Consider the following 17,078-nt stretch of genomic DNA (forward strand, 5'->3'; position numbering starts at 1 on the left):
AGTCTGAAACTACCCATCTCCAGCTTTGCTCCATTCCTCCTACTCCTGTCACAACCTGATACCCTACAGACCCTAATCTATAGGGTTGATAGGGTCCTTAGGGTTCCATATGATTCTTTAGGGTCCATAGAGTTCCATATGTTCCATAGGGTTCTACAAGGTCCATAGGAGTCTATATGATCCATCACTCCATACAGGCCATATGGGTCCATATAGTCCACAAGGTTCCTAGGTGTCTATAGGGTCCTTAGGTTCCATAGGGGACCTCAGGATTCATAGAGTCCTTAGGGGTCTATAGGGTCCATAAGTTCCACAGAGATTCATAGGGTCCATACTGCAGCATATGCTACTGCATATGAAAACTTTCCTCCTTGAGACCTAAAGCACACTTGTCCACTGATGAAGTAACTTCCACAGACAATAGTTTGCAAGCACATATTTAGGTTACCTGGGATTTGTATAGACATGAGTCTTAATCACACAAGCAGTAAAAATATTTAAATTATCTAACATAGATTTTGTCTGGCCACTAAATGACAAGCAGAGGACTCCATTTTTTGAGAGGAGACTTTGCAGCATTATCTGTGGATTGCTGTTAGCATTGAAGACCTTGGAAATGGCTATGCATCCTACATCATCCCTCTGAAATTCAAGCTGCACCACCGATCACTCAATATTCTCCTCAGACACTACCTGTCTCGAAACTATAGCACTGTGACCATGTCTAAAGCTAATCATAAAAGCAGAGAATATTCAAGCTTAGCTCTGTATTATATGGTCTTTTACACTGTTTGGAGGGAGGACTATTTTTTGGTAACCCCCTTCCCTCACATGGAAACATTACTCTTAGATTCTTTGCACACTGGCAAAATTGACCAACATACAAGACTGAGAAGCAATCAGGTATCATAGAATCAACCAGGTTGGAAGAGATCTCCAAGATCATCCAGTCCAGCACCCAGTCCTATCCAATCAACTAGACCATGGCACTAAGTGCCTCATCCAAGCTTTTCCGGAACACCTCCAGGGATGGTGACACCACCACCTCCCTGGGCAGCCCATTCCAATAGCAAATCACTCTCTCTGTGAAGAACTTCCTCCTCACATGCAGGCTATACTTCCCCCAGCACAACTTGAGACTGTGTCCCCCTGTTCTGTTGCTGGTTGCCTGGCAGAAGAGACCAAGCCCCACCTGGCTACAGCCTCTCTTCAGGTAGCTGTAGACAGCAATGAGGTCATCCCTGAGCCTCCTCTTCTCCAGGCTAAACAACCCCAGCTCCCTCAGCCTCTCCTCATAGGGTTTATGTTCCGGGCCCCTCACCAGCTTTGTTGCCCTTCTCTGGACACATTCCAGCACCTCAACATCTCTCTTGAATTGAAGGGCCCAGAACTGGACATAGTACTCAAGGTGTGGCCTGACCAGTGTTGAGTTCAGGGGAAGATGTATGTTTGTTTAGGCTGGATGTTAGGAGGAAGTTCTTGCCAGAGAGAGTGATTTGCCATTGGAATGGGCTGCCCAGGGAGGTGGTGGAGTCACTGCCCCTGGAGGTGTTCATGAAAAGACTGGGTGAGGCACTTAGTGCCATGGTCTAGTTGATTGGACAGGGCTGGGTGCTAGGTTGGACTGGAAGACCTTGGAGGTCTCTTCCAACCTGGTTGATTCTATGACTCTATACAGATCTACTTAAATATTCTTTGCCCTAATCATCTAAACATTGCAAATGACCTACACTACCTTGCTAAACTCCATTTTTCATTGTATTTAGCAAGCACAACAATAACTTCATTCTCAAATAGATCTCACAGGTGGTTTCATATGGATAACCATATTGTTGATTCACTCATGGGGACAAGAGTAATAAAAAAGACTTGTACTGAGACAACATTGAAAGAGGCTGGTGAAAGTTATTAGCTTCATTGTATTTTGATTGTATTTTCATTACATTCAGCAAGCACAATAACAACATCATTCTCAAATAGATCTCTCAGGTAGTTTCACGTGGATAACCACCATATTGCTGATTCACTCATGGGGACAAGAGTAATAAGAGACTTGTACTAAGACAACATTGAAAGAAGCTGCTGAAAGCTATTAGCTGTCTAAGAACAACTGAGAAATTATTTGCAATGAACTAACAGCGTAATCAAGACAAGGGTCAAGGGAACAGAATAAAAGGCAAGAAGCAATCCTCCACAAACCGCGTGGAAGCAATATCACATCATCAGAGGGATTATGCAGCTTCCTACTAAAAATTCAGAAGCATCAGCATCAGTGATGCTTCCACACAAAACCCACAATGGAAGTGTCATTCCAAGGACACCCCTAACAGCAATGCTGACAACTTCAGTCCACTGTGCTTACACTTACTTGTATTTCGAGCTCCTTGCCCTGCAGTTTTATCAACGCTTTCCAGCTCAGTCACTCTGTTCTGGAGGGATTCTACACTGCTCTTCATGCTGTCAGCCTCCTCCCAGTTTTGTCGGAAGGGACGGATTTCTTTGTCCAGTTCTTTCAGTTTCTCTGCTTGACTGTCTATTACTCGCTTTATAAAAACAATAAATGATACATCAGAATAACAAAAAGTGTTTCATTTGCATAAATTAAGATCAACAAGAAGATGCATCTTGAATATAAGCAATTTTCACTTACATAGAATATTTTAATAACATAAATTTTGAATAGCCCAAGTCTTTAAAAGACTTATAAAAATCTTCCATGCTGCATAGGTATTACCATTAGAGCACTGTCAGAACCATCATCACAATTAAAGTATTATTATTCAAGTCATTATGCTCTTGCTTAATTAAAAACAAACAAACATAGACAAAACAAGAAAAGCAAACATCTTCCAACGTAAGAACGATATTCTGCGTTGATGATAGGGGCTGATACTTGTCGGGTTTTATGTTACAGTACTTTAGCAACAAAGTATGGGCACAACTTACCAAGTGGTTGCTCATGGACATGCATTTATTACTGGATTATAGCAAGGAACTTATCCCTCCAGAAAAACATCAATACTCTTGCACACATGGAGCAGGTGTACATACATGTGCAGATAAAGGGGCATCAGCAAGCTTCAATCTCACATAAATCACTTATCAGAGCCTAAGTTACTAAGTGCCCATAACTATAGCAGAAGCCCTCACGACTGTAAGTTTAAGTCCCCTTAAGCCCTTTGAAAATGTCCACCCTTACTTCCTAAATTCAAGTCATGCATCCTGAAGGTGCTTGCTAGTTGAGTCTTTTTTAGCAAAACAAACAAAAAAAAACAGTTGACTTTGGAAAGGTTATGAAATATAATAAGAAAAAAATCCATCTAGGAAGGTTGGGAATCTCTGGAAGAGGAATATTGCAAGCACCTCAGTGTATTACAAATATAAAGAAGAACATATTACTCAGTCTACCTCAAAGCTGATGCAGGAAATAAATAGCACTTCATGGCATCACAGCTAATTTGGACTAGCAGGAATTTTAGCCAGAACCCCATAATCAGTTGTGAAGTTCAAATCATAACACAAATATTTCAGACAAGAACTACTTTTGCTACCACCTACAGTTAAATTCCAAATCTATCTTTAGAGTTTATTATCAGACAGTGCCAAGGTGTAAAAATTATTTTTCACCTCTTAAAAAAGTAGCAGTTGAGTACAAACCAAGAAAATAGAAGTTATTTTGTGTTGGCCATGTGGATATAGCATTCCCCACTGATAGGGAAAATCCTCCAGCCTCAAGCAACCCTCACTTGCCCTTTTAGGCAGCTGCTTTTAATCATGTGGTTTCAGTTATACTGCAAGTCTGTAATGATTAATTGAAGGTTGTCAATTTGATAAGTCATCTAGCAAAATCATTTTCTAAGAGTACTTTATTTTGTTGCTTCTCCAAGTACTGTGCCATCTAACATATTTCAAGAGGGACTATTTCTATGTTGATGTTTTAAAATAAGCTTTTATCTCACTTGCAAAATTACAAGTTTGTGAAGGAAAGTAGTGTACTGAATCATAAATGCAGGTGTATGGTCCTTTTAAATAGATGAAGCAACTTGCCTGGATGTATTAATAATCTGCTAGCAACACAGTCACTGTTTCTTGAACTGCTGGTAATCAGAAAATAAAATAGGGAAGGGCTGCTAGCTGTACATATAAAAGGAAACACCATCACAGAATGGCCTGAATCGTTTTAAGAGCAGAGCCACAAGATTTGGCCATTAGTTCACAGTTACAAAAGTAAACTCGAGGTGTGCCCCAGCCTACTCACACAAAACATGAACTCTCCAAGGCAAGAGCAACAAGGACGGTCATGGGTTTGCACAGTGCCTCACACAGAAACACACTGTTTTCCAATTGGGACCTCTTGACACTAGCAGAATATCAAACAAACCAAACACACTGTTATATGAACTAGTAAAGTGGTAAAAATGCAGAAGAATTGCAAGCTGTTCTTTTGGGAGAAGCTTACTGCAAGATTTTATTAGAGATCAACTTCTCTCCATCGACCTCTGTGTAACATTCTACCTTTGTACATCCACAATCAAACTTCTTTTTTAGCTGCTTCTACTACCCATTGGTGGAAATACTGCATTTTACCTCCTGTACCTCTTCATGAGAATCCAAGAGATACAAAATATTTGGAAATAGACTTGTATTCCATTTTTAAAAAGCAAGCAGATCTTTTTTACCCTACAGGGAGTCAACCGCCCTCATGCTGCGATATAGCAATGCACTAAATCTGAATTTAATGCAGCAGTGGAGAATTTCACTCTAATTACTCCATTAGAAAGCACACAGATGTCTCACACCGTACTCATAAATTTTCAAGTAGACATCAATTTTCTGCATGCACTTTTTATTCCAGCAACTGACCTCTCCAGATCATTAATCCAGAGTCACATGCCTGGCAAACCATTAAAGGCTTTTCCTGACATTAGTTTTCATCTAGGTTTTGTTTGGCAGTTCTAATACACCACTTCCAGAATTTTAGCACTATTATTACTAAAAGAATTTAGAAAATGTCACATAGACCTGAGGAATATTTGCAATCCTTTCTCTTTCAGATGCTCCTAATGGATCTTTTCATTGCAGCTGGCAGAGTAAAACTGAAAAGCTAAAGAATACACTAGAAAAGGAACCAAAGGTACTAGAACCTCCCCTTTTAAAAGAATTTATTACAAATCAAAAGATTTCATATTCATAAGGTCATTGCTTCTTTTACCTCTAAGTACTTCACACCCACACTCAGCTTAAGACTTGATTTACTAATAAGCTTCAATATACTCAGGACTGGATATTACTTGATATCAAAGTTCCTTTCCACAAGACAGCAGTCAAAAAAGTATCATATACCCGGTAAAAACATTTTCCCTATAGAGAGCAGTAGATAGAAGATTAACATAAAGCAAAACATCTCAAGGTGGAGATTCCTGCCATTGTCCAGACACGTTTGATGCATTTACATTACTCATGTTAAATGCCTCACAGTGCACCAGTTGTTCTCAGTGAAACAGCTGCTCCCAGGCCAAAGTAGCCTAAGTGACAACTAAAACTGAAACTCTGCTAGAAATCACTAGCATGTGTAGGGCTTCAAGGACCAAACAAATACTGCTAGTCCAGACTGGAACTGGCTAATTCTACACTGGAAATATATGTGGATCATGTATAGCCATGGCTGGTCAACACAATCCAGAAAAAGAATGTCTGACAACGTGTAACTAAAATCCTTCAACTCCTTGTAGGCAACAGAATGAGGCTAATCATATTGTCCAGGAGAAAAAAAAGGCCAGGTGTGCTTCAAGGATGTTCTTAACAACCTCACTGAATGAGGAAGTGCCAGTAAGTGGAAGGAATCAGGTTGAAACAGATGTGAAACACAATTTGTCTTAAAATAACTGAAACAGAATAGCTGCTGAGAAGTAGTGAACTCGGGGGGACAAGCAAAACGCATCTCCTGTACTTATTACCACGAAAAGACTACCTGTTGGAATCTGCCAACCATATTGTTTTGTGGGGCTTCTTCCAAAACATAAACCATTTGGGAATTGATTTTGCTTGAGGAAATCAAAGATACTGCAGTCTGTCATCAAGACAATCATGGAAAAAGCTTGCTCTAGGTTTTCCCGTTTCCCCTCTCATCACTGGTTATTTGAGACAGCACGTGTGAGAGCCTCAGGCTTACAAATTAACTTACCTGCTGGTAGATTCATTCAGCAATATCAGTACATACAAGGATTAGCTTCCTAGTGTCAAAATGCAATACAGTAAACATGCAGCTACATCCCAGACTATTATCAGACCAAATAACAACGACTAAGGCAGGCTAAACTGCTTACTACATGGGTAGAACATGTAAAGAAATGCTGTAAGAAGAAATGTTCCTGTAAGGAGGAATGTTCCTGTTGCCAACCTTAAAGGTTTCCTTATAAACCAACACTGAAGGCCTCTGGGCTGTTGAATGTGCTGTCCTTTAAATTTTAGCCACGTTCTAGTGTGGATACTAAAATCTTTCCTGAGTGCAAACATTTGCAGTTTAATACATGAAGTGAATACAAGTTGACAAGATAATTTTATTTATATTCCTTTAAACTGGATGATAGTCTAGCATCAGACATATGAAAATAATGTCCAAAGGATACCTTCACTACTGCTTGCTAAACACCTCCTGAGGTTTCCCTAACTGTGGTTAGTATCACACAAGCAAACAAATTCCCGGAACCCACATTCCAAGTCAGCTTTAAATGCAAAGCAAAGAATTTCAGTTTGGACTAAGCACCCTGCCAGTGTGCATGCTTAGCCATGCATTGCTTGATGCTGGCTTGTGGCCAGGTGATTCAGACCACAGAGTAAGAAACTCAGACCTACTGGCAAAGGAGTAAAGGCACACATATTCCTCAGAAGACGGACCACAGAAATATGAGTTTTAAAAGTGTATTCAAGTGCATTGCACTGTGTCTGGATTAATTCTACAGCAGTGTTCTCAAACACTATTAAAATATATATATAGGTATTTAATGGCAGCAAGTAGAAAAGAAATACACAACATGCATGTGGCAATTTTAAGGTGCCAATATTGTCTTTCAGTTTTTACAGTAGCTCCTCAAGTAGTTATCTTTTGCAGAGAAGAAAAATAATTATGGTTGTATTTCAGATAAGATTTGTAATTTTGTTTTCAATCTTTTCCCTTGTTGAATAGGGGGTTGTTTTAACACAGACTAGGCAACTGCAGTGTTGAAGTGATACACATTACTCCAGCAAACCAGCTACTGACCAAAAAAAAACCAAAACCAAAATCAGAGTAGCTTTGTAATAAGATAAACTCTCTCCCACCGTTTTTAATTAGAAACCTCACTTGACAAGTGTAAAGGCACAGAACAGAAGCTACTACCATTTCTGCTTTAATTGGGAGATTCTAAATTTCTTACCTGTAAATGAAGTATTTTAGATTCATTATTCCGCAGCATTTCCTTCTGTCTTTCAATTTCTATTTCAAAGCTACAAATCTGATTATGTAAAGTTTGTATACTCTTGTTCTTTTCCAAACTTTCATTCTGGAGCAAGGCCACCTGGAAAAAATTCTACAATTACTCCTGCCAAAGTTTATTAAAAATACCTATAACTTTGTTAAACTGTCTTACAGGCATGAAAGGGATGAGATCCTAGTAAAATCTTTCTCCATGTATTGCAAATAAATAAATAATTCCCAGATTTCTAATACTGCATTTGCACTTCCACAGCATGGTGTTGGTACAAATTTGGCTAAGGGAAGTGCAGACTGGATACACAAAGAGCAAAAGAACTTGGGCCTAAGCATAATATTTTCCTTATTCAGTTTGATATTTAATGGTTTGGTTTCCTGGTTTCCACTAACTGAGTTGGGAGTTGCTTGGAGTCTGAAAGAAACAAACTATTTAGGCCTAGATCACTGTTAAGAACTTGAGCCGTGCACAGAAGAGATACCAGAGAGAGGCTGAGCAGCTGAAAAGCTGGTTGGGAAAGGGAACATTAATGTGCACTACATACTCCAATCTAAACTGATTTATAGCAAGTTTAAGGAGAAACATCTCCATGGGATTGACTTGGCTTCACAGAATGTGACGGTGATGGAAACTCCTGAAATGAGTGAATACAGAAGGGATTTGTGCATTTGAAGGGAAATCCAAGGGTGCCTAAGACTAAAAGAGCTAGAGGATGCAGAATATATTCTCTCTCTGTAGTGACATCTTATTAATTCATTCATTAGTGACTCATTCTGATTTTAAAACATGAGCCTCGTCAGAAAAATATCATATAATACATTTCCTTGGGGATAAAAATTAATGCAGTAAATAATCTCCATCACACTATTTTGTGCTCTGTTCATTATTGTGGTTTGGGGAAGAAAGCTGCTTTGTGCTGGCAAGTTTATTTAAAAGAAAAAGAAGAAGAGAAGAAATCTGATTTTTCCCCAGGCAAGATTTTTTCAGTGACAAAAACGCAGAAAACAAACACTTGACACAGAATGACATATGGACATGCCCTGATTAGTTTCAGAGAGAACTTTATATAAAGCCTAAGAAGCAGTACCAATTCAGACAGAGGGAAATCTTTAATAAACATTCCACATTAAGACAAATTACTTGGATGCCCCATGATCCCCAAAAATTCTACACCATCCTCTCGAATACAGATGCTAGTTTGAGGTCAGGTAATTTTTACCTTTGATTTTATCCACTATAGAATTCCACCACATTAACTGCCTCTAATCAGACACAGCTGAATCACTTACACATCACTACATTTCTAGCCTCAAAAAGTTAATCTGTTTTAAAGAGGCAAATAATTTCAAGTTCTATAGCAGCCTAAACCGTATAAAGACTGCTGAAGTCCACAATGCATTCAGCAGGTTCATCAAAGGTCCAAAAATATAGAGAGACTGTAACAGGTGTATTTACTTGCCAATATATCATAGCTTGTGGGCATTCATAAACATACATTAGCTTTTTAGATCTGCAAAAACTGGCAGGAAAGGTTCAGTAAAAATGAGACAAAGCTTAATTTGCCAGTGCAGAGAGAGAGTAACTGTTGTGAGGCTGAAGGAATGCATGCCTAGGTACTAGAGAACATTTTCATGAACAAGTTTTTATTTAAACTAGGAGCCCTGCCTCCCACATATTTCTTAACTGCTGGGTATGTAGCTGATGTTTTTTTTCCCCCCTCATTTTCCTTAATGACTCGAGAATTCTTTAGTTAATTGTGATCTCCACATTTCCCTTCTGTCATTGTTTCCTCCCCAGGCCTCCCAATCATAAGGCTGTTACACTCTGTGTCACTAGCATAACAATTCCGTTTTTATATAGGTTATGAGATGTGGCCCTGTCTCAGACTGAGATTTTCCAGTTTTACAGAACACCAAAATAGTGGAATTATGTCCTACCTCCCTTAATCACACAGAACTGTGACCGCTAAGTCAGTAATTGTAGTTGGGTGGTATTGTGTGAATAAGAAATCTTTTAACACTGAAGGTAATTTCCTAACTGCATTTGGCAATTTCAGCTAAAAAACAAGGTAAAGAAAACACAGCATCTCTTTACAAACTGTGTCAATCAGTTTCCTTTACTTCCTTGACATATATGAAATATTCCTAGGATCAAAGAATGCTTTTATTCAGCAATTTTTCAAATTAAACTATTGCTTATAATAAAAAAGAATGGAAAAAAAACTTACGCCACAAAGAAGTGGATTAAAGCAGGTCCCACTTTTAAGTCACATATTTAAAAAATGAAGCAAAAAAAAAACCCCAAAAAAACCCAGTTTATACCATTTAAGAATGTGATGAGCCACAAAATTACATTCAACTCATTATCTCCAACATCACAAAACCCGTGGGAGTTCAGTCTGCAAGCCTGTCCCATCGCAGAGCAAACAAAACACTGAATTTCAATTTGCCCTACAAAGTTTTGATTCAAGATATTACATCTGACCTTCTCTTTGCCCACAGCACCATTCAAATACCAAACTCTAACTCTGAACAAGCTTTGTAGCTCTGAGGACTTTCAGCCTGCATACTCTACGAGCACTGTTAAAGAACACAGTGACTGGGAGAAGGCAACTTCTCCTTTCCCCTCCATACATATCACAAGGAATACCCCAAAGGAAATCTTAACCCGACAGAAGCCAACAAGACTCCCCAGGCTTCAACAAGGCCAAGATTTCTATGATATTCATCAACCAAGTTATCTTTGCACTGCTGTTCTTCAGTGTATTGACTATTTTTTTTTCCTCAAAGAAGAGAATAATGATGAATTTACAACAAATTTTGTCACCCTCCTCTAGAATCAAGTCACTGACATATGACATGCGGTTAGCTCTGTTCTGGTAACTTGGCTTGGTCTTGGGATTTCCAGTGATTCAACTCTTTATTATGAATGAGAAGAAACCTACAAAGCAGGAAGTGAAAAGGGAAAAAGTCAAAGTGGACAAACAATGATACACAGTTATGGCCTCAATGGAAGCTAAACCAAAAAATGAACACAAGAGAGTAATAAAATGTATATTGTCTTAGCTCTGTAGGAGACAGACATAGAACTGCTGGGCATTATTTAAATAACAAAGGACCTCCCTGGACACTGACAAAAGGCAGAATACAATCTATCCTGGAAGTCACAGGGGATGTGGTTTTTTCATATAATGTAAAATAAATTGCACAGTTTTAATGAGAATAAACAAAAAAGAGCTAAGGGTATGAATTTGTATCTGTTAAAAACCCTTACATTTACTACATTTAAGGAAGTATTGTTACTGATTATCAAACTAAGACCTACACATGCAGTGAAAATTCTGTCTAAAAAAAACTACACTAGAACTCTTCCTTATGGGGCTTCCAGGTCAAAATCAAGCATTCCACGAACAAATGTGCTGGGGACAAAACAGTATTTTGCCCATTAACTTCTGCAGGACCTTGTCGGAAACCCATGCATGAGAGATCACTGTAGGCCAAGAAGGGGACATACTTTTTAGACAGAATTGGCTACACATGAGCTAGCAATCTGCTGTGAGATAACAGAAATCACAAGCCTCACACAGCATAAACACCACTGGAATTGTTTCTCATAAGTAAATCATTCTATAAAAACTTTGGGGCAGGAGGAGGGTGTCTCCTGACCCTTCTGCTGCATTTGTAGAAGAGTTAGGCAATTCTGGGACTTATTTAATGGCAATGTAAAACTTTAAAGAAAAATACTCTAAACCTTTAAAGAAAAATACTCTTTAACAATGTAGTTTGATGTGAAGTTTTGTATTCTTTAAGCCTTAAATTTTATTTGCAGAACAGATGGTTAAGTTGTTCAAATGGTTCACAAGGTATTAGCTGATAATGATATGATTTCCAACATCTTCCAAATCTCAAATGACCTAAAACCAGGAGTATCAAGCCTTGCTTCAATGTGAAGTTCATTCTAGTCTAACATTAATGCATAAATCATCATGTTCATAAGTTGCAATATGCACATTTCAGTTAATTAACCTTTGCAGGTTATTAAGTTTGGAGAGCATGAGCAATGGGAAAGAAGAGAGGGAGATGGAGAGGGAGACAAAGAGGGAGAGGGAATCACTGATTTACTACTATATGGTATTTCTAATAGTGTTATCTCTGGAAAAACATTAAGGCAACAAAAATACAGCTCATAGTATTGCCATAGCTTTCTGAATCCTCCTTTTTTGTAAGAAGGCAGCTCAAAGAGGAAATTTAATACTGGAAGGAAGTGTTTTAATTAAGCTACCAATGAGGAAAAGCATATATGGAGTTGTGAAGCCAAGTTTCTCACAGAATTTTATTGCAACAAATGTACCAGATATGCTGAATGGCTAAATTGCTTTTGGAGCCTATTAGTGCTTTAGCTGTACTTCTGAACAGCTGTTAAACAGAAAAAAAATAAAGCTTCATCCAGTACTTTTATATGATCAATGAAAATTAGAAGTGAGTAGAAGATATACCTTATTTTCTAAAGCATTGCTCCACTCTTTCAATAAGTTAACATGCTGCACTGCTGAGCTGGCTTCATGTGCTTTAATTTGTTGATTTGTTCCCTGTGACAACAAAGAATTTATACATTTTAGCCAATTCCATTTCTCTTAAACCTACAAAGAAAGAGTATATCAAGACATTGAACCAACACTATATATTTTGGTTCACAGATGCACGTTGCAGAGAGAAGGGAAGTCTACTTGGGAATTTACAAAAGTCAGGAATACATTTAATATAGCAAGTGTTTTATACAAGTGCCATATATCTCCATTCCATGTGCTTGATATGTCAGAGAACAAGATTTACAAAAGGATTTGTATTTTAGAGTCTTCTGTGTAGCTTTATAGTAAATAAATCAAAATAAAGCTTTGGTGCCATACAAAATCCAAAACTTCCAATTCCCCAAACTGTCATTTAAAACTTACGTTCTATTTCATGAACAGCTTCATAAGCACTAAATTTTCCTTTGGTTGAGTATTAAAGACAAATATTTAAGATAAATTCATTATCACTGGAAACTGCCAGCTTTGTAAACTACTTTGAGAGATACTATAATGCCTAGTTTGTCATCCAAAGATGTTACTGTGATTGCTCTACGGTATTCAGATATGCTGCCTCTGCACAACCTATAAATGCTGTTACAAATAACCACTATATAAAAAGTTTACAGAACACACATAGATAATATACAGAGTACATAAGATGTAGACCATATCACTTACTTTAGTTGCATTGGTTTGCATTACACCTACTTCAGTAAGTGCTTTGCAATGCACAGTGCATTAGCTTTGGCGGTAGATAGGCTGCAAAGCAACTGAAAAGGTTTCAATGATCCTCAAGGTATGTACTCTATATAAAAATACTAAAAATATATATGTGGATATATGTACATATATGCACACATATACATACATAAAATGAATGGCAATACATACGACATAACAGTGGGCAGGGTTACAGCATTGATTAACTCTACCACTAAGAGCATTACTTTTAATGCTTAAAATTGCTGAGCACTTGCTGTTTAAAGACATGGAAATACCTGCAGGAAGTAGTTTACTGAGAAATGTTGCTGCTTACAGTTCTTGTGTCTTTAAGTTTTCATGGGCTAATAAACTAACCACACCATCTGATAAACTCTTTTTTTTTTTCCTCCTGTCAGCAGTTTCTGAAACTTCCTGACTAATCTATTCATTATATAACTATCCAAATTCCCCAAGACATGTGATAAGGGAAGTGGAGAACTGAAAGAGACTGGAATAATGATACTGAAACTAAACTCTGAGGTATGGGGCTATTCAATTTTAGTTTTGTTTTAATATTGCAGAAATTGCCAGGATTAAAGTCTAAAACTTGTCTCTTTTTAAAAATAATTATCAGACTATGCTTTGATTATGCACCTATGTACACATGAATGCACATAAAACCATGTTTTAAGTACACTAACCTATGTTTAACCTTAATAAAAATATTAAGACACACAAATGAGAGAAAATATAAACATACTTAGCTCAAGAAAATAAATACTTTAATAGAAACATCTAAAGTTACTAGCCTAGCCTGTTTTCTGAAGAACAAAAGTGACTCTCTTACTCCAAGTTAAGAAGTTTTACATATCTATCATCTTCCTGTTTCCACAGGGTGCACCTAACAACTCCCAAACCACTGCAGGAATGTTTGGGCTTTTTATATTGCTTATTTTTTAAATGCAAAAAAAATCAAACATTTGCTGCATAATCCCTTGGTGCCAACTGGATGACCTTTTACTTAACCAAGACTAGAGAATTCCAAAACTTTCATGTCAAAGAGTTAGGTTCTATTTGCAGACTTTCATCAAGTGGGAAGTATAATTGTTATATACTGACCTGAAAAGTGCAGCCATAACGCTTAAAACTACAGGTACTTGGGGCATTAATACATTCTGACAAATGTGCATTCAACTGCAATAGGAAAAAAATGTGAGTTTTGGCAAAAGACGTTTGCATGATAACGCTCAAAACACAGGGCACAGGTTATCAGGTTTTGTACTGTGTGCTGCTCGCAGAACATACAATACACGTGGTGCATCTTTGCCTCCAGGCTGACCTAAAGTGCAAATACTATATATACACACACATAAACCACACGCACATGCCAATACAGTATACAGTGTGATACATTTAATATACAGTGAAACTTCAACTAAAGACTATTTCGATAGGTGATCCCAATTTTAAAAGGCAAACGAAAACAGCGCTCCACAATTAGTTGTGATCTTGTTTGATTTTTAGCAAATGACTGAAGTTTTCTTGAGAAGTGATTGTGGGGTTGTTTTTTTTTTGACTCTGAGCAAGTCTTAAGATCAGTTTCACTGTAGTAAGCTACTTTTTCTTTTTTTCTAGTCCTGATTTCACGAGGAACCGATTTTTCAAAACGTAACATGCAATTCTCTGTGCCTAAATTTAATGGTTAAACTACACAAAGACTAAACAAGTACTGCATGAAACAGACAGAGAGTATTAAAAGAGGTACAGTTAAGTAGCTTTTTGGGTTTTTTAAACGCAGTACACAGAGGATTAAAACAAAGTAGTAAAATGCCTGCATTTCTCACAGATTGAGAGTTATTCCAATATCTTGAATCGTTATGAGCACAGCTCACTTTTCATGTCAGAACAAACCAATTCACAGAAGCAGAGACATCTATACAGAGGGCAGCCACTGCAGCACAGAGGGTAGCGGCTGGATGCAAACTGCCTAAAAGAGGCATTTTTTGAAAGGATGGTGTAAGAAACACTCTCTCTTCAAAAACAGGATCTGTGGATTAGATTTCCCACAAAGCAGACAGGAACCGGAGCCTAGCTCCTCAGCTGGCATCACTCTTTTAGAGTTTCAAAATGTCATTTGAAATTCCCACAGCATAATCCCCGCATGACTCAGCTCAACCACTTCCACGGGAAGAAAGGGTGAACCAATGCTGCTTTGAATGTGCAGCTCTGGAACAGGCAAGATAATCTTAAAAACCTGACAGTGAGATGTAATTGGTCACTCACCTCTGACACATATTTGGGTTCTAAACACTATCTGTACAAGTCACGGTACAGTTTCAAAAGACACGTGGTTCAGAAAAAGAGACCACCCAATAAGAAAGAGACATGTAGTAATGTAACAGGCTTTACAACAATGCCACATGTTCAACTTCTCAACACTAGAAGTCTCCAAAGAGTTATGAATTAAATACCAAAAAAATAGCTTTCGTTCTACAGTAAAGTATTCGCTTGTTGTAAACTACAGAATTTTCTCAAACTGTTAGGCAGGCATTTTCCCATTTTCTGCATTAGAGTCTTGTCCCTAACCATGCAGCTAATATATACATTTTCACAGTATCAGGAAAAAATTAAGCAACATACAGCAACAGATGATGCAGGGCAAGATGACCTTTTAAAGTTCTGTTTCTACCAATGGCTTCTGAACCCAATTCAGAATATATGTGTACGACCCAAGCTTTAATGGGTCAACTGTTATTAGCACTCAGATATATCTCTTCTCAAAGTAACTGCTGAAGTCAAGATTTAAGATCATGCCCAAATGCTACAGAAGCAGGATCTAAACTTGGAAGGAAGCACTGACAGAATTGGTTCAGTATATGTATTTTCTTTTCCCTTGACACCCCAATTTCTCCTGATAGGTACCGCATCTATTGTGTATTTTACACTTTGCTACCCTGGGGGAAAAAGCTGCCACCTGTTTGGCAGGTGCTGTAAGTGCCATGTACACCACGACATGATTAATAATTTGCAAGTGTACCTGAAAAATAACATAAACTCAAGAAGTAAGTATTAGTGATAAGAGAAAAAGCTTATCCTCAGATCAGAAACTTAACTTTCCTTAATTGAGGCTTACAGAGTGCTGAAGGCTTAAATAAACTCTTCCCCATCCTTAAGTCAGTGATTTCTACTTTAAGGAAAAAATAACTCACATCAACTTTGACAGATTCTACTTTTATCTTTCAATGTATGAGAACATGGATCTGTTCAACAATGCAGGCTTGGGTGTTGGTTGTTTTTCAATCTGATCTATGTATTACTGCAAGCTTTTCTACATTAAAAGTAATAGGTTGGACTTGGTAATCCTGAGAGTCTTCTCCAACCTGGATGTTTCTGTGACTCTGTGTGATTGTATGGCCATCTATATCACAGCAATTCTTTAGGTGTCAGGGATTACTTTTTTCCCCTGAATTTAAACAGATCCAATTATAATTTAAATTCTTCCATGGAGTGAGTCTACACATTTATATGATTTTTTCCAAACTTTACTCTTGTCCACATGCACTAAATTTCATCTTTTAATCTGAACATAAGCTAACTACCCCAAGTCATTGCTCTGTTGTCCTCAACAGATGTTTCAACTGAGGAAAGGGCAGGGGGAGAACTAGTAAAAATGAAAGCAGAAAGACATGCTCTAGTCTTGGGCAAATCAAATGTAATAATGATACAAAACTAAGAAATTATTTCTTTTTAAATATTTTTTTTTTGTGGAAATCATTAAGAATATTTGAGTGTGATCACACTTAACTGCGTGGTAGAAAAAGCTTTTCTTTAGATCTCACATTTTAATAAGAAAATGGCTTCTGGCAAAATTCTTGCGAGATCTTACTTTAAAAACTATTCAGCTTTTCAGCAGGACACTGGGCATGACTTCTTACCTCGCTCCTCATGAGTGTTTTAACACTACATTTATGAGGACATGAAACCATGACACACGGGCAGTCTGTATCTTCGTGTTTCTACAGAGGAAAAAGCAAACAAACCACAAATCAACTCACTCTGAAATTAAAGAGGGGACTTACCTGCAAAGTCTCCTACAATAAACCTAAAAACACACAAAGAGTTTTTTTTCAGTGTTTATCCCAATTGGGCAGTAACAGACCTGCAACTGCTCAAACATCAGTTTACGCTTTCAATAGATGTGTTGATAATCTGAGGCAAAAACACAGATTTTCTTGTGTTCCCACACACAGAGTAAGCTTGTTTGCTTCCCATTTAATTATTTTTACTTAGAGTAATGAAGCAACAATAAAAGTCAAGTTTTTTTTTTCCCCAGAAAG

At 37.7% G+C, this 17,078-nt stretch overlaps 1 protein-coding gene across 6 annotated transcripts in view; it reads right to left on the reverse strand.

Annotated features, from left to right (window-relative positions):
* TRAF3 (TNF receptor associated factor 3) overlaps window positions 1-17,078 on the reverse strand; it is a 79,154-nt gene that overhangs the window by 8,281 nt on the left and 53,795 nt on the right. For 4 of the 6 annotated variants that reach the window (XM_064169097.1, XM_064168843.1, XM_064169022.1 and 1 more), the window contains 5 exons: window positions 16,677-16,757; window positions 13,861-13,935; window positions 11,965-12,057; window positions 7,416-7,556; window positions 2,369-2,543 (listed from right to left, as the gene is read on the reverse strand). In XM_064169097.1, the coding sequence (XP_064025167.1) occupies window positions 2,369-2,543; window positions 7,416-7,556; window positions 11,965-12,057; window positions 13,861-13,935; window positions 16,677-16,757 (565 nt within the window). The remainder of the gene's footprint in view (window positions 1-2,368; window positions 2,544-7,415; window positions 7,557-11,964; window positions 12,058-13,860; window positions 13,936-16,676; window positions 16,758-17,078) is intronic. The other 2 variants (XM_064169174.1, XM_064169266.1) reach the window with 2 other exon arrangements.

This window comes from Pogoniulus pusillus, chromosome 1 (genome assembly GCF_015220805.1).
Source record: "Pogoniulus pusillus isolate bPogPus1 chromosome 1, bPogPus1.pri, whole genome shotgun sequence".
NCBI lineage: Eukaryota > Metazoa > Chordata > Aves > Piciformes > Lybiidae > Pogoniulus > Pogoniulus pusillus.